Raw genomic sequence first — 24167 nt, forward strand, 5'->3', positions numbered from 1 at the left:
TTCAATAAAAATGGCTTCCTTGTTTTTCATTCTCTTCTTCAAATTTATTTGATTTCAATGCTCTGTACGTACCTGAAAAAGCTAGAAAATATTTATGTTAACTTTATAATGTTTGTCCATCTTATTCAGATCGTAAATATAACACTATTATTAACATAGTTACAGTTTAAACAACGCGAAACAGAATGATACGAATTACCGCAACTGGTTAACTGACAGGGAAAAAATGTCTTGGCATGGCTGTAGTTGTGCATAACGCCCATTAAGTTTTTAAAATGAAATTTTGGGGTAAAAAAGTGCGCCTTATACACAACTTGTTACGTAATATATGTATATATATATATATAGTCGAGCTAAAAACAAATCCATTTGACACTGAAAATATGTTACAATTCTTAAGTTTCCAGTTATGGATGATAATAAACATTTGTCAGACAGTTCCAAGTCCATATAGATTTCCTCCCAAACTAATTCACTATAGATTTAACCTGCGAATTACACCCACCTGCAAATAATGACCAGAGGTCGCCATTTTACATGGACTTAAGTTAAAGGGGCCTTTTCACAGATTTTGGCATGTATTGAAGTTTGTCATTAAATGCTTTATATTGATAAATGTAAACATTGGATCTAAAAAGCTCCAGTAAAAAAATAAAGAACAAGGGCTGTTTGTAAAACATGCATGCCCCCCTATATGGGCTATAAGTTGTAGTAGCAGCCATTGTCTGAATACGTTTTTTGTCACTGTGGTGGTGGTGATGGTGGTGGCGGCGGTGGTGGTGGTGTTGGTGGGGTAGTAGTGGTGGTAGTAGTAGTAGTAGTAGTAGTAGTAGTAGTAGTAGTAGTAGTAGTAGTAGTAGTAGTAGTAGTAGCAGCAGCAGCAGCAGCAGCATTACAATACCAATACTTAAGAATGATCAAATGGGAAAAGGTAACCTAGCACTGGCAGTAAATATGGGGCTCATTTACAGGTCAGATTTGGAATCTCTGCTGTAAAATGAGATTTTAAATGAATTAAAGGGAGGCAAATGCTGTAATAAAAAGAACATGCATAAACGGTAGTTGTTTCCCTTGTTTGAACCATGCTAAATCCTTAAAATGCCTATTTCCAGTAACTGTGACCTTCACCTGTGACCTTGACCTTTGACCGAGTGACCTCAAAATCAATAGGGGTCATCTGCGAGTCATGATCAATGTACCTATGAAGTTTCATGATCCTAGCCCCAAGCGTTCTTGAGTTATCATCCGGAAACCACCTGGTGGACGGACCGACCGACCGACATGAGCAAAGCAATATACCCCCTCTTCTTCGAAGGGAGGCATAATAAAATTTAAATAAAAGGGAAAAAAAAAACAGGGCTGGAACCACTGACCCATGGAGTCCTGGAGTAAAAGTCTACGACTTAGACCACTCCGCCATCCGTGAGGGATGTATTTTATACTTTTTATAAGCAATCCTCACAGTTTCACAAAATATAACGACAACAAGTCAACAAGTTAACAACAGAACTCTCTAAATTATTCAATTGTTTCGTGTTGCAACGTTTTTGTAATTTTCAGGTTTTTAAATCATCAAAAGATGCATATTATGGCTATTTTAGAGCATGGTAAATGTTCAGTATTACTGTTTCCTAACAAATATAATATCTAAAACAAACATTTGCGAATCTGAAACAACTTTTTTTAATTTTGTCAATTACCAAAACATGAAAAGGCCCCTTAAAGTCCATTTTGATAACTAACTAGTAACAACAACCACCTGAATTATATAAATCAACAATTCCACAACTTTTAATAAAACAATGGCTGAAACGATGCTGTGATAGTCTTGTGATAAAAATCATACCAGTACACGCACCAGTAGCTATGGAGATATTGGCAAGTGACTGTTAACTGAACTCAATAGCTTTTTTTATTTAAAACATATTGCTTATTGGAAGCCACCTGCTTCTTTTATGCATTTGACAGTTTGTCAAAAGTGTAAGAAGTTGGCTTTTTATTTTAGAGGCTCGCAATTAGTGTATTAATTGCTGAAAATATCAACAAACAGTTTGAGTATTACATCAGCTACGTCATTTGTTGTGTTATGACTCTTAAAAACAACAACTATAAAGTCATCGATAAAGATATATCAGTGCCCCAGCTAATTATATGGAATACAGGGTTTTCACCCATTGATTTTGAAAAATAGGGTGATTTCACTCTTGAAATAGGGTGAAATGAGTTATAAAAATGCAAACCTTAAAATCATCGCTGCTTAACTTCAGTTGAAGCTGCACCCTTGTATTGATTCAATAAAACTGTAAACTAATATAAATAACTGAAATAAACTGATGCTTCATAGCGTCTTTAATCCTTGGAACTGTCCATATATAAATATAAACTTTATAAAAAAAACCCTGATGTTTACTGACATCTTTGTAACTGTCAAACATATCGACTGATATTTTGGCGCGACTATCGCGGACGTCTTTCAACCTCTCTTAGACATTTTTATTTCGCATCATAAAGAGAAAATACCGAAAATGAGCAAAGCATTTTCGACGAAGCTATTGTATTGTACGTATTAAGTTTGACGTTTTTTGCGTAAAAGTCAAATTGGTTGCATTTTCAATTCGCATGATATTGTATTTCTTTGCGTTTTTAAACATTTTAATAAGGTGAAAGACGCAGATACGCACCTTATCTGGGGCACTGATATATTTATAAAAAAAATAAAAAATTAAACCTGTTTCTGTTCAGATAGTATTATACCGACTCAAACGATTCCCCAATACATCCGAATCAATCTGACTATTAGTGCATACTTACTTTTCCAGTTTCTTTTCATAACCCGATAATCCTTCACTTTCACTACAGATTATACTTTAAACCACGACAGGTGTTCCCCGGTTATCACTGACCTGAACAATGCAAACAAACGAGTTCCGCAGAGCGGATAAATTGCATTTGATTTAAAATTAAGGTAAAATCTTTGTTGTTATTGATCTTACACACGTGCGGAACAATTTAAATATGAAAAAAGGGACACAATATGTGAAAACGGGGGTCCGTACCTTTAGCAAAACCCCAGTGGTTTGGCTAGAGGTACGAATCCGTACCTCTAGAACCAGATTCAAGATGTACCAATCCCTACCTGTAAACCCTTAGTGCAAATCGTTGTGATCACCTTCACGCGAAAACACATGCACTTCAATGCTTTCTGTACAGCGAGGCTAAAACCTCGTGACCCAAACAATGTGTCGTGTACCTTTACGGTGACAAATTTCTCGTGTAATGAATCAAAACTCTGCATAAAACGATCTGCATACCTAGTAAACAATCCCTGATCAATCCAGTGTCAATAAAACATTGTTAACTATGCCACAATAAATACCAATAAACAACGTGAATCTCGTGCAAAATTTACACTTGGAAACAGAAAATCAATGGGCGCTCCGTGTATATCACTTCCCGTGGCTGTTAGAGCGCGTGTATTGCACGGATGAATGTTTCATTTCACCAGGTTGTATTCAGTACGCGTAAACTTCCATACCAAAGTTTAACCTATGCCATGGAATTTGAAAGGGATGGATTTAAGTTTTAAGCTATATATGAAATTAACTTGTAGCATTATTTTCAAAATGTATTATTATCTTATACTTAAACATGATGTAACACAGCAAAGAAAATTCCTAGACCACAATTGGGCGGACACTCTACCATGTCTCTATAAATAGCTCATATAGCAAGGCAGTATAAGCTCTCCTTATACAGAACTTTACTGCAATTTTATTTCTACAGGCAGAAAAGGCGAAAAAATAAAACTAATTACAAATACATTACCAAAAAATCAAATGATGATATTCCTGATTTAGAAACCATTGAAATATGTTGCAATATTAGTCCATTAATTTCATTAAACGTACTTGTAAATTCATATAATGATAATGATTGTAATTGATTTTATCAACAGAAATATAGATCATGTCCCTGTGTAGATAATATAGTAATTTACGATACATGTATAGCTGGTAAGTTAGTATCCTACTATAATTGGGTTTAGTTAAGTTGCTTCAATTTCTTAGCGACTTGTCTCTCTTTTTAAATTTCGTCAAGGTAGATTTTTTATAACTCTAATCATCAAGGCCAAAGACCTATAAAATAAAATACATGTATTCTATAGGTCTTTGTCAAGGCGAACAGATCCACCACCAGTCCGATTTAGTGTGCAATATTTATCACTTTACACGGGGAACACACCACTTTACACGTACATGTTCCACGTTCCGATTGCATATATCAAGCGTTTCGCAACTACAGACTGCCTTTCGAGCGTTTGTCAAGCAAGACTGACCTTGGCAAGATGGGCATACTCAGCAGAGTTGTTAGTAAGTCAAAATGTTGATGGATTGTGATGATTGAAGGTGTTTGATTTCATTTAGTCATGGTTATCATGAATATTTTTTACTGATTTTAAATGGTTGAACGTGACTTGTTGAGGTGCATCGATTTGTACCCGGACAAGTTCATCCCATATCTTTTGACTTGTTTTCAATATAAAAAATACTTTTTGCGTGTATGTATATCTCTATTAAATGTACACTCACACTCTGTTCTAAGCTTTTTCTAAACTAATCATAACAATCCAGGGTTTTCCTTTGACCCGAGCTCCCAGGTTTTGACGCTTGAAAATTACAGAAGACCCTAGTTTGACTCGTGAGAAATTATGTCATGTGTCACATTTGACCTGGGGGAATATACCGACTTGCGTCAACAAAAGTTGATAAAACTAAGCGATAATTGGCTTGGGGCGGAGTATCTCTTTTGGTAGACGCAAACAGTCATCGCCCGTTTTAATCATTGAAGCAAAAGTCCGTCCAGTAGGCAGAGTTTGGCCCATTGAGAAATCTAGTAATTACCAATTAAAACACTGCTGGTGCTATGACGCGTGTATCAACGTTCCATTATTAATCTGAGCGCTTGTTATCAGCTGTTTGCTGAAGACATGTATTAAACCCACCAAAACAGATTGGACTCACCTGCGTCAGTTTTAATAATATCCAATATATAATAATAACATTCATATCCACAATAGAATGTAAAGCATATTTTAAGAAATACTTCCACAATATGTCAGAATCTAGTTACAAAGCTGAATACACCCAACCCTGTTTTACTTCATGTTTGCTCCGTTCTAAAACGCGCTAAAAGTTATGCTGGCATTTTTTATTTTTTTATGTACATGCTACATGTACAACGTCACATTACACGCTTTGCATCAGAGTTGCTAAAAATAACCATAGAACCGGTCTAGCTGACCTTGTGGCAAAGTGATAGATTTTGATGCTACATGTGCTAATTGATTACACCATAGGCATAATCATTGACCATTTGAGACGGCATAGAAAAACGGCGTGTTTGTTGCACGTCTTCGGTGAAGATGGCAAATGAAATAATTAAATACAGATTTGAGCCGTTCAGGGTTGATTTTGAGTTGAATGTAAATCCGATGAGTTAGTTTAAGGCGGGGGAGGGGCTATTTATTTCTGATTTTTAGCGGTAAGCGGCTTGCACTGGGACGAGCAGTAACTGCCGAAACATCTTCGCTACTTTCCGAAAAACCGTACCATTCTACGAACGTTGCTTATGTCCGCCATCTATAAATTATCTATAAGCAAAGTAAAGCACTGCAACCTTATATTTTAAAACAATATGTCAACCGAATTATATATTGATTGCGTATTTGCTAGGTTACTTATTACTGGCTGTTTTCGGATACGGTATGGTTCGTCGATTTTAATTTATTGTCAACGATCTTTATAACATTTTTATAGAATGATGAATACACATGCGGTGTTACGGATGGTCTGATTGATAACATTTCGCATTGTACTCACAAGAAATTGCACATAGAAAGAAAATAAAAATAAACAATAAGCTAGGGCTCGAGGGGCTCTGCCCTCTATTTTCTATATCTTACGGTCTCAGACTCTCTGCTTAATTTTCCGGATATCGAATTTGGGACAATTGACACCCCTGATATATTTTGTCAGTACCAGTGCGTGTGTTTTATGTCCCCCACCACTATAGTGGGGGACATATTGTTTTTGCCCTGTCTGTTGGTTTGTTTGTGTGTTTGCTCTAAATTTAACATTTTGGAATAACTTTTGCAATATTGAAGATAGCAACTTCATATTTGGCATGCATGTGTATCTCATGGAGCTGCACATTTTGAGTGGTGAAAGGTCAAGGTCATCCTTCAAGGTCGAAGGTCAAATATATAGCTTCATAGCGGCGCAAAAGGGGACATAGTGTTTCTGACAAACACATATATCTTGTTTTTGTATTGATTTCACTATGCTCACAATGTTGGTCACAATGTTTGTTTACATTGTGTCTTTTATTGACTGGAATATAAGAAATAAATGTTAAGATATTTGTTAATTTGTTGCATTTTATATATTATATCTCAGTAATTTGCTTAAATTACAAAAGATCATTGACTCTGCTGCGTTATTATTATGACTCGTACAAATTTGATTTTAACTCTTTAAAATATGGTCCAGAGAGTCATTGAGATTTGAGGTCTAAGGAAAGCCTGTAATCATAAGAGAAAAATTAAATCCTTTTTGTCACATATATATTTACTTATTTAGGAAAGGGATAATCTACCCATGTTGAATGTATATGAAATGTTACATAACTAAAGCCCAATAGGTGATCAACTATGTAAGCAGTTTGAAAAGCTCACTTGGTAGAGACTCACCTTGATAGTGAGAGTTTCTGGGTGTAAGTCCCTTACTGGCCGCACAGTTTTCACTACCTACCTACATACACCCTTAAATGTGCTGTGAAACAAAGTGTTCTCTGATAAGACAGGATATAACTGTGCTAGTTTTTCTTGAATGCTCTGAGCTTTTATAAGGACATAGGTACAGCTCGGAGTTCTTCTTGTTAACAATTTTTTTAACGTAAAAAATATGTCTCACCTATGTCTATGAAATCGAGTTCAATCAACCTAATGCATTGTAACAAACACAATACCTGTTAATACTGACATCAATTTGCAAGTGATTCGTGGAGAAATACTCAAAAGAAAAACTTACAATACAAAAACCATTATCAAACCAAAAGCCACAATACAAAAACCATTATCAAACCAAAAGCCGGAGCAGGGACCGCATTTAACCTATTAACTCACTTGATTTTTTTGCAGGTTGATTTTTTTTATTGCAAAATGAAAAACTTACTTGCAATTCAGGATTTTTTTATATGATTGATGACAGTTTTTGATCGTGCAGACGTAAAGATTTTTAGAAAGTCACGATCACTGAGACGCTTATAAGCCCCAAGCGCCTAGCATACCATAGCATATTACAAGAGTAGCTTCCCTTGAATCTAACAACAAGAGCAACAATGGCGGCCGAATGTGTTTATGCAATTCTTTAACACTTTAATCGTTTGTTTTAAGCAAGATTTTGATCTTGAAAATGGGAGTTGTGAATATAGAAAGTAATTATGTCTCAATTATGGAAAGCCTTGACTGTCTTATAGTACTAAAACTTGTGATATTACGTCAATCTGACTGTGCATGAATGCCTGCAACCATTATATATATGCATAATCACAATATATAAATACATAATTCAGATATATACTTATAAAGCATTAATATATAAAGATATAATTTTCTTATATATAGATAAAATGTAAAAATATACAGATACGAATGTATTATATACAGATAATCTTCCATTATATAAAGGCATTACCGTATTTTACCATGCATAGCGCGCAGTTTTTTACCTTCAAATTTCAAAATAAAAATTCAGTGCGCGTAATACATTGACACAACGCTTTCCTGGTTGCTAAATTGCAAAAAATCCATTTCGTGATCGTAAATCTTCACAATTGCTGCCATTTTTTTATTGCAGAAAACTACACCCTATAATGTTATAGACTGAAGGGGCCGTTGTCGAAACAACACAAAGCGGGAAAGGGTAGGAATGAACGGGGTAGTAACAGTTTTGACAAAAATTAAAAGATGAAAAAATGTCTTTGTTGGTGTTTTCACACATCTTCATTGATTGTTCATTAAAAAAAATCGAGGTATATCGATCCCCGCGTCGTCGCGGTTTGTTTGTTAAAGTTTTTGTTGTCATTAAAACTTGTTGATTTACAACGCGAAACGTATTATTTGAACTGACGCTAATTATTTCAATCATATTTCTCAACTTCGCTTTTGCTTTATTTTAATAATTTAATCCAAGTTTAATGTTAGCAATTCTGAAAGTTTGCACTCTATGTGAATTGACAGTTTGACGTCATCAAAGGAAAGCCGCTTCCTGTCTGAAGCAATAAGGCGACAAGTTTCTCGCCGACAAAATTGGCTTCTTTTGTCTAGCAATCAACGTGCCGAACCAATCGTGTGTTTGTTCCTCAATGGCAATCGTCCAATTAAATAATAGCACGTGCAAAGCTCCGCCTTCGAACCTTTTGCAGAGAACGGAGGTGGAGTTTAACGGTTAATTGAGCAAGTGTTATACGTAAGTTGAGTTCCGATTTGCCGAAATTTCTCGGCCCTAAGCATTGAAACGACGAATACATTTATTAATGATTTTCCGATCTCTGCATTAATATGCTACCGTGCGAGTATACTACCTAGGTTACAAACCAACAATAGAGATATAGACTCGTTTTAATTTCTTTCAATTGAGTCAAGCAAATGATATTTGTCTAATGGCTTTACGCCGATAACGCCAACTGTATGGAATTGAGCGTTCGGGTGTATTGTTTGTCTCACTATAAATACTGATCAACTAGAGGCAGCGAAGGCGCGAAATACCGGGTCAAACTGGATTTAATGGGAAGCATCTCTTAATGGGGAAATATTTACGTCTATGAAAAATAAAATGGGATCCACGGACGATTTGCGTAAAATTGGACATTACGATGTTGCGGGTCTGCAGAAGACTATGTCATACGATGTTGTGAGCGGCAGGTAATGAAAATGTTCACTGTTCAAATGTGAGGAATAGGTAATAGTGGTTCGAATTTAACGCGCAGGGGTCTTGAAAAAACACGCGCAGTGCGCGGCAATAAGGACATATACGGTGTTCTCGAGAGAATAATCTTAAAAATTGTCGAAAATATAGTGCTATGCAACCCATGCTCCTGATCGTATAAACGCTCCCTACTTTAAAACAAAAAATTAAGCGCCTGAAAAACTCAGATTAAATGATTGCGCAATATAAGAATGGCGGCCATTTTCAGCCCAATTTTCAAGTTTTTGGTCTTGAATTCTTTTTTTTCTCCATTTTGGCTTTAAAAAATCGCATGCGCGTTATACATGGGAGCGCGCTATACATGGTAAAATACGGTACTTCTTTATATGAAGGGCCAGGCAAAAGATCTTTTAATTAATGCCTGTAACCACTATATATACATGTATGCATAATAACAATATATAAATACATATTTTGAATATATAAAGATAAAGCATTAATATATAAAGATATAATTTTCTTATATATAGATATATAATCTTCCATTATATAAAGGCATTACTTCTTTATATGAAGGCAAAAGATCTTTATATGAACATAAATTAGTATTATGTTACCACAGATTACTCCGGTAACAAACACATTCAACACGTAATCTTAACTTTGTATGGATTTATGTAATAACGTAATTATCTTAATAAAACAACTTTTTAGGATCATACAAAACATTAAAATCTTTCTGTACTATAAATTTATCTTTACGTGTTGAGATTACATATTTACATAAATTAATTTAAGATTTTTAACGTATTTCTCATTGTATCTGCATATAAAGACGACATGTGTTTATATAATTACGATTTATGTTTGTATAAAGGTATTTTGCCTTTATATAAACAAGTTACGCCTCTATATAATGAGAAAAGATTCGTTATCATTACTACATAACGATTTATGTTCATATAAAGATATTTGGCCTTCATATAAAGAAGTGATGCCTTTATACAATGGAAGATTATCTGTGTATAATACTTTCGTATCTGTATATTTTTGCGTTTTATCTATATATAAGAAAATTATATCTTTATATATTAATGCTTTATCTGTATATACTCAAATTATGTATTTATAAATTGTGATTATGCAAATATATAATTGTTACAGGCATTCATACACAGTCAGATTGACGTAATATCACAAGTTTTGGTATTATAAGACAGTGTTGGCGTTCAATACTCAATACTTATAGGATTTATGAAAAAACAAATTTGAGAAATCTGAAATTTCTACTCGCAGAAAATTGCAAGCTTTATATTTTTATGCCCCCCTTCAAAGAAGAGGGGGTATATTGTTTTGCACATGTCGGTCGGTCGGTCTGTCGGTCCGTCCACCAGATGGTTTCCGGATGATAACTCAAGAAGGCTTAGGCCTAGGATCATGAAACTTTATAGGTACATTGATCATGACTGTCAGATGACCCCTTATAGATTTTCAGATCACTAGGTCAAAGGTCAAGGTCACAGTGACTCGAAATAGTAAAATGGTTTCCGGATGATATCTCAAGAATGCTTATGCCTAGGATCATGAAACTTCATATGTACATTGATCATGACTGGCAGATGACCCCTATTGATTTTCAGGTCACTAGGTCAAAGGTCAAGGTCACAGTGACTCGAAATAGTAAAATGGTTTCCGAATGATAACTCAAGAATGCTTAGGCCTAGGATCATGAATCTTCATAGGTACATTCATCATGACTGGCAGATGACCCCTATTGATTTTCAGGTCACTAGGTCAAAGGTCAAGGTCACAGTGACTCGAAACAGTAAAATGGTTTCCGGATGATTACTCAAGAATGCTATACGCCTAGGATCATGAAACTTAATAGGAATATTGATCATGACTGGCAGATGACCCCTATTGATTTTCAGGTCATTAGGTCAAAGGTCAAGGTCACAGTGACTCAAAATAGTAAAATGGTTTCCAGATGATAACTCAATAATTAGGCCTAGGATCATGAAACGTCATACATGTAGGTACATTGATCATGACTGGCAGATGACCCCTATTTATTTTTAGGTCACTAGGTCAAAGGCCAAGGTCACAGTGACAAAAAACATATTCACACAATGGCTGCCACTACAACTGACAGCCCATATGGGGGGCATGCATGTTTTACAAACAGCCCTTGTTCTACTTGCTATCCATAAATCTTGATTGCATTTTAAGAATATGCGAGCTGAGTTTCGGTCCCTGCGAAGTCTTGAATTGACGATTTGATCTATCTAACAGGTGTTCCGGAGATAGTCGGTATAGTACGATTGGACCATTGGTAGATAAGACAAGAGATCTTTTTCGCCAAGGATTCCGGGAAAAGTCCACAGCGTATTTTCGAATTCGGTAATTTCGGAATACTCAGCTTTGTCAATTGCAAAAACATACACATTTCAATGAACTTTTGACGTGTTTGAAACTTTGGATTAATATCAATATTATTTGAGCATACCATATCTTGAAGTTGTTTTAATTTGCTTATTATGGATATATTTACGATCTATATGTGTTTATTTATACCAGAAAATAGTTTATGCGGCTAATATTTCCGATTAAAATGCCACATGGATTCGTGGCGGCATCTTTACATGAATAAACGTGTAATCAGTTGCAACTCCAAGGGACCCAGAGGGTCAAAAGCTGGGAGTTTGATTATTTCAACTAATAACTGTGTGTGTTTAGATTTGTATGAGGTCCGACCACGTCCAAGACTTCATTTTGTGATGACCCAGACCGGAGTTGCAATGAATGACCACTTTTTTCCATGGAAAGTTGCCACCTGGAAATCAAAACAACGTAATATAGTGTGCTCGCATAATAATAATTATCCAAAGTTTTAAACACAATACTTTAACAGTTCATGAAAAGTTTTTGCAACTGGACATAGCCCAGTATTCCAAATTCAAAAATATGTGATCTACTATCTCCGGAATTGTTAGCGAGATAGATCTCGTGTCAAATCAACCAAACGTAATACACCCACTATAACATGTATTTAAAAAAAGCAACGTTTTGCAATTTATTATTGCTGCTACATGTACATGTAGCTTCATGTTTTTGTGTAAACACTTAAATTATTTCACTAAGCACTTACATGTAGAACATGTTAATTTTGTATTTCAGACAGTATTCCAGGCCTTAGTGGTTTAATATGGAGAACTGCAGAGTTTCCTAAGCTGGGTAGGTATTAAATCCATTTGCTAAAAATTTGATGCAATGAATGTAAAGAAATTAAATTTCCACTAGCTTTACTTTAGAGATGTTTGCAGTTCTGCTTCCTTAAATTTAACTTCACTAAATCGAGACCTTCATTCTAGTGGTTATTTAAATAATACAGAAATCTGACATGTGTGTACAATATGACAGCAGAATCAATTGAATAACATGTTAAGTGTTGATGTACTCTTTATATTTATTAATTGATTATTTGATCAGAATCTTAATTTTTAGCTCGACTGTTATATATGAAATATATATAGTGGAGCTATCCTACTCAACCCGGCGTTAGTGTCAGCGTACAAATGTTGAAGTTTTCGTGCTACCCCAATTATTTTCATTGTCTCTTGACATAGTGCTTTCATACTTTGCATACCAACATGACCCCAACCTGTAAACAAGAGCAGACAACACTTTCAAGCATATTGCAGTCTTCGAAATTAGCACATGGCAGATCGCCCGTGGCGAGTAAAATTTATGCCGGGCGCATACAAAAATTCACGTTTGTGGCCCGCCAGGCATGTTAATTATTGAAGCCAATTGACAGTTTATAAAATTTTTTCGTAAGTTCTTGATATTTGCAAATCTATTTTTCAATTTTGGAAGTTGTAAAACAATGAAATTCGATTGGTATAACAACACGCACGTGCTTGCTCACGTCATCGTTATTGTTTTTGACCGATGCATTTCGGTCACATTCAGTTCTTATCGACAGTTTCTTTAGAAAGTAATAGAGTAGATGCTTTTTGAATTGATTATTTCAATCAAGTAATACGCTTCCGTTTTCGTCAATGTCAACAAATGTCATTGTCGACATAGAGGCTATGTAGTATCTATTGTATGTTGATGGAGCTAAGCCCGGTAAAGCACTTCCAAAATAGAAAATTGACAATGATTAATAGAAAAAGGAAGCCAAAGAACTGTACGAGGACACCAGAGAACGCTCTTTCCAAGCGCTCTGGTGTAACGATCGACCGTCTTCATTCTAGTGACTGATTAGATGTCATTGTATTCACTACTGTTGAAACAAATGTTCTGCTTTACTATGTGTAGCATTTAAGTGCAAACATGTTGTGGTTTGTTACATTTTGGGTTAAAAAAGTTTGGGCATGTAAAAAATATGTTGGGCATGTAAAAATTCTTAAGTAACTGGTTCGACTGGCATGTAACTTTTCAAAGCTAATTTCGAAGACTGATATTGTCATATTTATGGCCCCTTTTCCACTTAGAATTGTAGCAAATGTTAAAGTTTGCGTACTACCCCAAATATTTTCGATGTCCCTTGACATATTGCTTTCATATGTTGCATACTTGTTTACCATCATAACCCCATCCTATAAAGAAGAGCAGACAACTGTATCAAGCATTTTGACAGAATTATTGCCCCTTTTTTACTTATAATATGCATATTATTGATAAATCTATGTTAAAGTTTGCGTACTACCCCAAATATTTCCTATATCCTTTGATATATTGCTTTTATATTGTGCATACTTGTTTACCAACATGACCCCATCCTATAAACAAGAGCAGACAACTGTATCAAGCATTTTGACAGAATTATTGCCCCTTTTTTACTTAGAATATGCATATTATTGATAAATCTATGTTAAAGTTTGCGTACTACCCCAAATATATCCTATATCCTTTGATATATTGCTTTTATATTGTGCATACTTGTTTACCAACATGACCCCAACCTATAAACAAGAGCAGACCACTGTATCAAGCATTTTGACATAATTATGGCCCCTTTTACACTTAGATAATTGAACATTTTGCTTACATTGCCATTTATAACATCTTTATTTATGATCACATTTTATTATTACTTTGACAAAACAACCATTACCTGAATACCACAATGGATTCCACCCAAACAATACCCCCCGCCCCTACCCAGAATCCCTCCCCCCCCCCCAACCTACCCCACCCCCCCCCCTCCGCTATTTTCAGAAAAGTTTCAAGGCAAAAGACTGAATTTACCGAGTTATTTATGAATACTCCAATCATGTAGAACATTTTTTCATTGGTTGCATTTCTTGTATGACGTAAGTGCATGTGCAGTATCCGAAGATTATTGCTGCGTCGCCAATGCAAATTACACACTACGTCATCACTATACGAGTACATTTGCAAAGGGAGACAATCGATACTATTTGAATTTGGTTCTCATTATGTCCGATTAATTCGTAAGCAAGCCGGATATTAACTCAGGTAATTGTGATCTTCCCGCGATCTGTCAACAGCTACACGGGAGTTCGAAGCGATCTGTTAATATCTATAATGGGGTTCGAAGGAAAACAGAGCATCCAGATATATAACTGGTGATTTCGTTTTCATTATATTTTTAAATAGCTTTAAATGTTTCCATTGAAATTTGGTGAAGGAGCCAAACCAAACTCTCTCATGATGATCAAACTTAGCACTGCAGATGTTACAGCTAATGACCCTTCAGCAGCTGTAGACAAGTGGCTGGTAAGATTCCATGGTTTTATGTAATATTAAATATTGAATGAGGTTGTTAAGTAACAAACTCAAACCTACATACAGGACCAACAAAGTTTTATCCCTTAATTAAAAAAAAAATCATCCAGTATTTTCTCAAAAGCATTGGGATTGACTTTAAGACTGGTATAATATTACTAGTATAAGGTATGCTTGCCTACAACAGCTTTGCAAAATGATTTGTATTTTAGGCTCATGATACGGGATGATGGTCTACATTGACTAAATAATTATCATCGTCCATCCAAGGCTATGTCTGATGGTTATCCAACGAAAGAAGAAGAAAAGTCAGAGGATGTGTCTTCAGACAAGGATTCAGACATTCGGGATGAAGAGACACATGCTAAAGCAGTCTTGGCAATGCATAACTAATAAATGCATTATTTGTATATTAATATGATAATATTAACATATTGTTAAAAATCTCATCTTTGTTTTCGTCGTCATTTTTCCTTTTTGGGCCTGAAATGATCAGTCCGGGCCGGAAATGGCTGAATGATTATAGGACCTCATGGCCGGCAATAAATTATTATTTTGGGAAGGACTGCATCTAATAATTCTCCCCACCCCACATCATACCCTACCCCCCTCTCTCCCCCCAACCCCCCCCCCCCCCCTTTGAAAGATCCTCTAATAAATGACCACACCCCACATTATACCCCCTCTTAACCCCCCCCCCCCCCACCGATTTTTTTTTTTTTTTTTTTTTTTTTTTTTTAAAGATCGTCTAATAAATTATTGGATATGAACAATTTACCCATGATGGCTTGGGTTATACTGTCAAGCACTCGTATAGTCGAGCGCGCTGTCCTCTGACAGCTCTTGTTGTTTTCACTGTGATTACACAAAATAACGCAACACTTCTAGTGCTAATAATGAGAAAGCAAAGCTAATTTTATTAAATTTTGTTATCAATTATTGTCATTGTCAAAGCCACAAAACATTCTATATTAATCTTTCAATCCATACGTGAGTCGTGTTCTGAGAAAACTGGGCTTAATGCATGTGCGTAAAGTGTCCTCCCAGATTAGCCTGTGCAGTTAATCAGGGAAAACACTTTCCGCTTTTATGACATTTTTCGTTAAAATGAAGTCTCTTAGCAAAAATCCAATTAAGGCGGAAAGTGTCGTCCCTGATTAGCCTGTGTGGACTGCACAGGCTAATCTGGGACGACACTACGCACATGCAGTATGCCCAGTTTTGTCAGAACGCGACACAAATGGTTGCCTTTCTCCTACCTGCCAGGCCTGATGATCCACGACTTGTACTGTCCAATCAAGAGTCCGGTAGTGAAGGAGGCGATAAAACGTCTTCCTGAGCGGGTAGCTGTGGAGAGGCAACTCAGAATCAGTCGGGCTATTACTCTTGGCATGGCCCATAAACACCTTCCCCAGGAAGAGTGGATGACCCCAGAGAAAGTATGAAGTCTTGTAAGAATGTGAGCCTAGCTCTAGGAAAACTGGGCTTAATCCTTTGCATGCTGGGAAATTTGTCGTCTGCAAAAATATTGTCTGCTGAATTTCTAAAATTAGCATTTTCTTTGATTTTTTTTTAAAGAATACTTTCAGAATAGCAAACACGTTCTGTGGCGTCTCATCTGGATCCAAACTGTTTGGAAAGGCCTTTAAAATTAGATTCCAGCACTGAAAGGGTTAATCAGCGCTTCCGTTAGCTTTTAAAAGTTGGAAGACCTGACTTCCGATTTACTGTTGACATTTGTACGTGTTGTGTATTAGAAAATAATGTACATGCGGATTATCGGACGTCCAAGGAACTTCCATTATTTGCGTAATGGACTTACGACTGCCGTTTTCGGGGGTAATTTACGCCCGGACATCCACTAACGGAAGTGCTGGCTTAATGCCTGTGCGTAAAGAGTCATCCCAGATTAGCCTGTGCAGATTGCACAGACTTATGAGGGATAACACTTTCAGCCTCTATGGTATTTTTCGGTTGAAGGATTTTTTTATGAATGAAAATCAAGTTTAGATAGCAAGTGTCGTCCCTGATAAGCCTGTGTGGACTGCACAGGCTAATCTTGGACGATTCTTGAGGCATATCCATTTAGCCCCGTTTTCTCAGAACGTGGTTCATGATCTTTTGCCTTGGGCCCATGTTTAAAACAAAAGAAAAGACCTTCAAAAAAGCATATGAATGTATTTGAAGACTCAAGAATACATTGCACAAATATACTCAACAATCATGAGAAATGATATGTGCTCAGGCTTCATGATGTGATTTTCTGTTTCCTTGATGCATATTTAGAATTGTGCATCATTCTCATAACATGGTCATATATATATTTGTCTTCTGAACAAGTGATACTCAATATAAAAACAGATAAATTTTTATCTCACTTGTCACGAAGTGACATGGTGAGCTTATGTGACCGTGTGATGTCTGGCGTCCGTATGTGCGTGCGTGCGTCCGTCCGTCAACAATTTGTTTGTGTAGACAGTAGAGGTCACAGTTTTCATCCAATCTTTATGAAATTTGGTCAGAATGTTTATATTGATTAAATCTGGGTTGGGATTGTATTTGGGTTATCTGGGGTCAAAAACTAGGTCACTAGGTCAAAAACTAGGTCAAATAATAGAAAAATCTTGTGTAGCAAATTGCCTTAATTTTATTATTATTGCATTAACTCATGTTAAAATTGCTATTTTTATAGCAAATATCCTAATTTTTATATTACATTGCTATTTTATATAGCAAATTGCCTCAGTTTTACTGTCTAATTGTTAATTGTTAAAATTGCTACTTTTATAGCAAATATCCTAATTTTTATATTAAATTGCTATTTTATATAGCAAATTGCCTCGGTTTTACTGTCTAATTGTCATCTTGGATACCATATAAGGTACTTTAGTACTATTTCTTCCAATGTTATCATCAGTATACTAATAATATTGGATAGATTAGAGCTTTTAGGGTTTATCTTAATGCATCTAGGTAATATTTTGTCTTTTTACCATTTTACATCTTACCATTATCAATTTTCCTTCAATAGTATACAAACTATTTTTTATTGACCGTGCACTCCCTCTGGTCCAGGGGAAACAACCATTGTAGACTTCATCATCATAATTACCTCCCTTGTACAACTGAGTGACACCACCCCTGCTGGCTCTTCTTTTCCCCCACCCATATCGGCCTACACTTCCATAAAATCTCTCCTTCTTTCAACCCTCCAGGGTGGCAACATATATTTTAAATATATAAATGCATATAGTCCCGTACATATTGTAAATAATGTACATCTTGTACAAATTTAGCTGTCTGTCTTATTTTTAACTGTAAAGTACATTGTCTTACCCTTAATTTTTATGTGGCCCTATGAAGGTGACCGTTTGGAGACACGTAAGTTATTGCCCTTAACATAAGGGTTTATTACTAAACCCACTTTTAAAATATTGTTTTATTGCCACTCTGGGGGGATCTCTCTTTCCTATAGCCCAATCCTCCTTAAGTTCCATACAGACAGGGTCTTATGTTGGAGCATTACGGCTATATTCCCTGTCTGCAAGTGTTCAACATTGAGCCACATACATAAACTTGTACTCATTAATTTTTTAATAACTCAATACTTAATTGCAATATTAATATATAATTGAGAGTTACACGCTCTATGTGACATCATATATTGTCTTTTTTTTTCCTTTCCTTCTCATATAATTGCATTTTCACATGCAACTTCACTCTACATTTGAGAGCTGTTAAATCAGGCTCTGGCATCCCTATTAATAAATGTTCTTAGATATAAACATATCTCTCTTAAGTTTAGATCTTGTTGTTTGGCATTTAGTTTAAACTTTAAACATACACATAAAAATGGTACTTGACTATGCATGTAAACATATTGTGGCAATGTTCAACCACTTTGTGATCTGGAAAACCCTCAAATATTATTATATTGTTACACAAACATATTACACATCTGTGTATTCCTTTTTCTATAATTAATATATTAAATAGTCCTATTTGGATTCAAATTTTTAAACTACAGATCACAAAGTCTAAAGACTCCAACAAACCCATTGCAGTATATACTGAACAATGGGTCTGGTAATGATGCTGCCACATACAACAGTATGTGTGTTTTCACCATCTTTACTTATTAAAATTGGGCTATTCATTCTTTCTCTCTCTCCTCCTTAAAAAACAATACAAAGAATAACATACAATAACAACATCATATGAATGATATAAATTAATAATAAGCACAGTAATGTAACAAAAAACATAGTAATCTAATACTATAAAACAAATCCAAGTTCTTTTGGATTAACTCATTCTTGTTCTTTCATTTATATTTTTGCATATCAACCATCATTGTTTACTTTTTCTTAAAAGTACAAAGTCAGCCGTGGGAAAATCTATTTTAAAACGGATTGACCTACTGGCAATCCTTAATAAGAAATTTCGGCCAATCAGCGCCATCGTTATATAAGCGCATCAACCAATTAAAACGCCGCTTTTTAACCGCGTTAGGCCTATTCACTGTATAGCACTGCGTCTTTTTAACGCTTCATATAAAGGTTATATATTTTTAAACCAATAGATTTTTATTAAGGCACCGCACCAACACTGCAAAGTTTTATATTTATACCAATGGTACAGCCCAGTAAAATCGGGCTGTCCATTTTATGGCCGTTTTCGGCTTTTTATGCAGAGTTCTATGTTAAGCAGTGTGCTCGGGCAATGGTTTTTAACCGAAGTCCCGAGGGTAAATAACCCCAATAGTCAGACAATAGAGGTCGCAGTTTTCATCCAATCTTTATGAAATTTGGTCAGAATGTTTATCTTGATGAAATCTGGGTTGGGATTGTATTTGGGTCATCTGGGGTCAAAAACTAGGTCACTGGGTTAAAAACTAGGTCACAAGGTCAGATAATAGAAAAACCTTGTATAGACAATAGAGGTCGCAGTTTTCATCCAATCTTTATAAAATTTGATCAGAATGTTTATCTTGATGAAATCTGGGTTGGGATAGTATTTGGGTCACCTGGGGTCAAAAACTAGGTCACTAGGTCAATTAATAGATAAACCTTGTGTAGACAATCAAGGTCACAGTTTTCATCCAGTCTTTATGAAATTTGGTCAGAATGTTTATCTTGATGAAATTTGGGTTGGGATTGTATTTTGTTAGTCAGTTGAGCGATTCAGGGCCATCATGGCCCTCTTGTTTATGTTTTTTTCAGACAAGGTTTCTTACCCTGAATAACAGTAATACTGTTTAGTGTTAAAATCATCGTTTGACAAAAAGATTGAGTAGAGTTGCAAGAAAATAATCAACACTTTACCACTTAGATACGCATTTTGACGCGTTTGTAGGCCCTTAGAAAGTAAAATTTAATTAAAGACCTTTCTTCCTAGATTCAACTTTTTAAGGCTTCATTTCCAACCCTTTGATACTGATGAACATCAAACAGCATTAAACCTGAACAGACTGCGAGTAACTCTCTGACTATTTTGGTTTTATGCTGTTGGCACATAGCCATTTTTACTTTGCTTCTGCATGGGAAAGGTTTAATTGTTACATTTCAAGAATTTCAACAGGTTTTGTGACAAAGGCATCTTGAAAACCTTACTGTAATTTTTAACTTTTATGATGCTCTATTACACTTTTGCTGCACATTTTATTACATGGTTGGATCCCTAGAATATTCTGCCCTGCGTTTATGGTAAATAACATTTAGGATGTATGAATTTACAATAGTACTTTTGTCGAGGTATGGTATTCCTGACTATGATAAATAGCATTTAGGATGTTTGAATTGACACAGGTACATTAGTCAAAGTATGGTATATCAGAATATGATAAATAACATTTAGGATGTTTGAATTTAAACAAGTACATTAGTAAAGGTATGGAATATCTGACTATGGTAAATAACATTAAGGATGTTTGAATTTACACGGGTACATTAGTAAAAGTATGGTATTTCTGACTATGATAAATAGCATTAAGGATGTTTGAATCTTCATGGTACATTAAACAAGATATGGTATTTCTGTATATGATAAATTACTACATATGATAAATAACAATAAGAATGTTTGAGTTTACAAGGGTACATTAGTTTAAGTATGGTATTTCTGACTATATAAAAGCTGCTGCATTTTGATAAGTTCTACATGCCACACCCATTTTTGGGTCACTAGGTCAAAGGTCAAGGTCACTGTGACCTCTAAAAAAAAAAATTCTGACAAGCTTTTATTTATTTAAAACTGCACCCGCAGCCAAGCGTGGCACCCGTTATGCGGTGCCATTGTCTAGTCATTAAAGTGAGGATCAAAGGAAGTCCCAACGAGTTCTTATGCACGCCTTATAACTTTATTGGTATTTTACACAAATTCAAATTTAAAAACTATATATATTTCATCATTTCTAAGTTTATCTCTCTTATTTTGAAAATAAGGCAAAGAATATGGCAGAAAAACAGAATAAACATCAAACACAATTATAAAAATAAACAAATTACATGTGACCGCTTAACCTGGGTGACTGACAAAACTGAATTTAAGTTTTATTTATATAATGATGTTTTATTTTAACAATACATGTTGGCTAATGGCATGAATATTAATATACAGAACTTTTCAGAATCATTTTAACCCTTTGTAACTATTTTTGCTGCATTCTGGGAAAACTGGTGTTAATGCATGTTTTTAAAGTGTATTCCTAGATTAGAGTATGCAGACCGCAAAGGCTAATCTGGGATGACACTATCCCCTCATACTAGAGTTCTTAATGAAGAATAGAATAGACTTTGTTTAAAGCTTAAATTTCCATTAAAGCAGAAATTGTCGTTTTTGATAAGCCTGTGCAGTTTGCACATGCAAATCTGGAACAATACTAAATGCACATCTATAAAGCCAAGAACGCAGCTCTAGTTTACAGTTCTTTTCTTCAACATTTTTTTACCATTCATTACAATGCTTGTTCCAATTGTCTTAATTTTGTTATGCCCCCGGATCGAATGATCGGGGGCATATTGTTTTTGGCCTGTCTGTCATTCTGTCCCAAAACTGTAACCTTGATTTTTTTATTTATTTTTTGTTTTGCGATAACTTTTACAATATTGAAGATAGCAACTTGATATTTGGCATGAATATGTATCTCATGGAGCTGCACATTTTGAGTGGTGAAAGGTCAAGGTCATCGTTCAAGATCAAAGGTCAAAAGTATGGCTTCAAAGCACAAAATAGGGGGCATTGTGTTTCTGACAAACACATCTCTTGTTTTTTACTATTGATAGCTATATTTGTTCTGTATGTCTTTTCTAAAACATGTTTAACTCTTTCTCACTATGTATGTTCCGATTGTTCCAGAATGTACGGTACATGGATGAAGCCATGTTTAACTCTTCCTCACTATGTTTGTTCCCATTGTTCCAGAATGTACCCTACATGGATGAAGCCATGTTTTACTCTTCCTTACTATTTTTGTTCCCATTATTCCAGAATGTACCGTACATGGATGAAGCCATGTTTAACTCTTCCTCACTATGTTTGTTCCCATTGTTCCAGAATGTCTCCTACATGGATGAAGCCATGTTTAACTCTTCCTCACTATGTTTGTTCCCATTATTCCAGAATGTACCGTACATGGATGAAGCCATGTTTAACCCTTCCTCACTTTGTTTGTTCCCATTATTCCAGAATGTACCGTACATGGATGAAGCCATGTTTAACTCTTCCTCACTATGTTTGTTCCCATTGTTCCAGAATGTCTCTTACATGGATGAAGCCATGTTTAACTCTTCCTCACTATGTTTGTTCCCATTATTCCAGAATGTACCGTACATGGATGAAGCCATGTTTAACCCTTCCTCACTTTGTTTGTTCCCATTATTCCAGAATGTACCGTACATGGATGAAGCCATGTTGAACTCTTCCTCACTATGTTTTGTTCCCATTGTTCCAGAATGTCTCCTACATGGATGAAGCCATGTTTAACTCTTCCTCACTATGTTTGTTCCCATTATTCCAGAATGTACTGTACGTGGATGAAGCCATGTTAAACTCTTCCTCACTATGTTTGTTCCCATTGTTCCAGAATGTCCCCTACATGGATGAAGCCATGTTTAACTCTTTCCCCCTATGTTTGTTCCAGAATGTCCCCTACATGGATGAAGCCATGTTTAACTCTTTCTCCCTATGTTTGTTTCAGAATGTCCCCTACATGGATGAAGTCATGTTTAACTCTTTCTCCCTATGTTTGTTTCAGAATGTCCCCTACATGGGTGAAGCCATGTTTAACTCTTTCTCCCTATGTTTGTTCCTGAATGTCCCCTACATGGATGAAGCCATGTTTAACTCTTTCTCCCTATGTTTGTTTCAGAATGTTCCCTACATGGATGAAGCCATCAAACAAGTAGAGCGGGAGATGAACCTAAAGGCTCAACTCAATGAGCAGATCTACAGCTTCAAGAGCTCCAACCTGGCCATATCTGGCAGCTTGAAACATGCCCTGCCACCAAGCAAATAACTAATGCGAGGAAATGATAGTGACATTGTGTGCCGGTTCAATTCTGAAAAACATGGAGTTATTTTAATATTTGAAATCTTTTTTTTTTTTTTTTCTGTAATAAGTTATTTTTTAATGGCGTTAAGATACTTATTGCAAGGTGTATGTTTTTGGTGTATAGAAGTTATCAATCTTTAATTAAATTATTTCAGACAAAGGAAACATAAAAACAGCTATTTTATCATTCATGTGTATAAAAGTGTACTTCAATATTTTTATATGCAGGTTCATGGATATTTGGCAAACTGTGTGATTTATTTAATGATTGTTTATTAATAATAAATTAAAACATGTTTTTTTCTCTTGTTATATTACTTGTACCTATTCTGACCAAAATCCATCCAGATTTGAGACTTAAAATTGGCCTTCATAGAGTGGTAGCAAGGTTGTTCTAAGGTTGACGTATTTACATAGTTTCGGGCATCATCGGATACCCACAACTAATTCATTCCGTTTCTCTCCAGGATAAATGGAGAGTAGTGGAATGGGTCGAACATGGGTATCCGACCATGAGTTTCGGGATGCATATGAAAAAGACATAATTTTTGGCCATGATATTGTCAAGACCAACATTTTGACCAAGTTTCATCAAGATTGAGTCATTAATATGACCTCAAGAGTGGTAACGAGGTTTTGCAAAGATTAGACCTAGTGGCCTAAATTTTGGACATTTGTGTTGCCTATATTTTTACATGGCCTTAACCAGTACATGCAATTTATGTCAGACCTTGGACATTCCTGATAAAAATGTGTAACCCATAATCAGTATTATTGTTGATGTACTGTTGGGAAATTACCTCCTTATGTAATCAAATTTTATTATGCAAATCTTCCTATTGTTATGACCCCTTCAAAGAAGAGGGTGTATA

The 24167-nt window shown here is 35.4% G+C and overlaps 2 protein-coding genes across 3 annotated transcripts in view; one reads left to right on the forward strand and one right to left on the reverse strand.

Annotated features, from left to right (window-relative positions):
• Window positions 1-3460, reverse strand: part of LOC127857016 (E3 ubiquitin-protein ligase ZFP91-like) — a 35679-nt gene extending 32219 nt beyond the window's left edge. Inside the window, exon 1 of one of the 2 annotated variants that reach the window (XM_052393272.1) lies at window positions 3312-3460. The gene's annotated coding sequence lies outside the window, so the exon portion shown is untranslated. The other variant, XM_052393271.1, reaches the window with a different exon arrangement.
• Window positions 3461-4263: 803 nt separating this feature from the next.
• LOC127858132 (cytochrome b-c1 complex subunit 7-like) lies at window positions 4264-23593 on the forward strand. Its single transcript, XM_052395033.1, has 4 exons — window positions 4264-4370; window positions 12165-12221; window positions 16011-16183; window positions 23113-23593. The coding sequence occupies exons 1-4, from the start codon at window positions 4346-4348 to the stop codon at window positions 23257-23259; spliced, it is 402 nt and encodes a 133-aa protein (XP_052250993.1). The 5' UTR covers window positions 4264-4345; the 3' UTR covers window positions 23260-23593.
• The last annotated feature ends 574 nt before the right edge of the window (window positions 23594-24167 follow it).

Source organism: Dreissena polymorpha, chromosome 14 (assembly GCF_020536995.1).
Source record: "Dreissena polymorpha isolate Duluth1 chromosome 14, UMN_Dpol_1.0, whole genome shotgun sequence".
NCBI classification, from domain to species: domain Eukaryota; kingdom Metazoa; phylum Mollusca; class Bivalvia; order Myida; family Dreissenidae; genus Dreissena; species Dreissena polymorpha.

Excerpts from the sequence above, each read along its gene's own strand:
- LOC127858132 (XM_052395033.1), top strand. The coding sequence starts at position 4,346 with ATGGGCATACTCAGCAGAGTTGTTA. Across the intron at positions 4,371-12,164 it reads CATACTCAGCAGAGTTGTTA|ACAGTATTCCAGGCCTTAGT; the intron begins GTAAGTCAAAAT and ends TTTGTATTTCAG. Across the intron at positions 16,184-23,112 it reads AGTGGATGACCCCAGAGAAA|AATGTTCCCTACATGGATGA; the intron begins GTATGAAGTCTT and ends TGTTTGTTTCAG.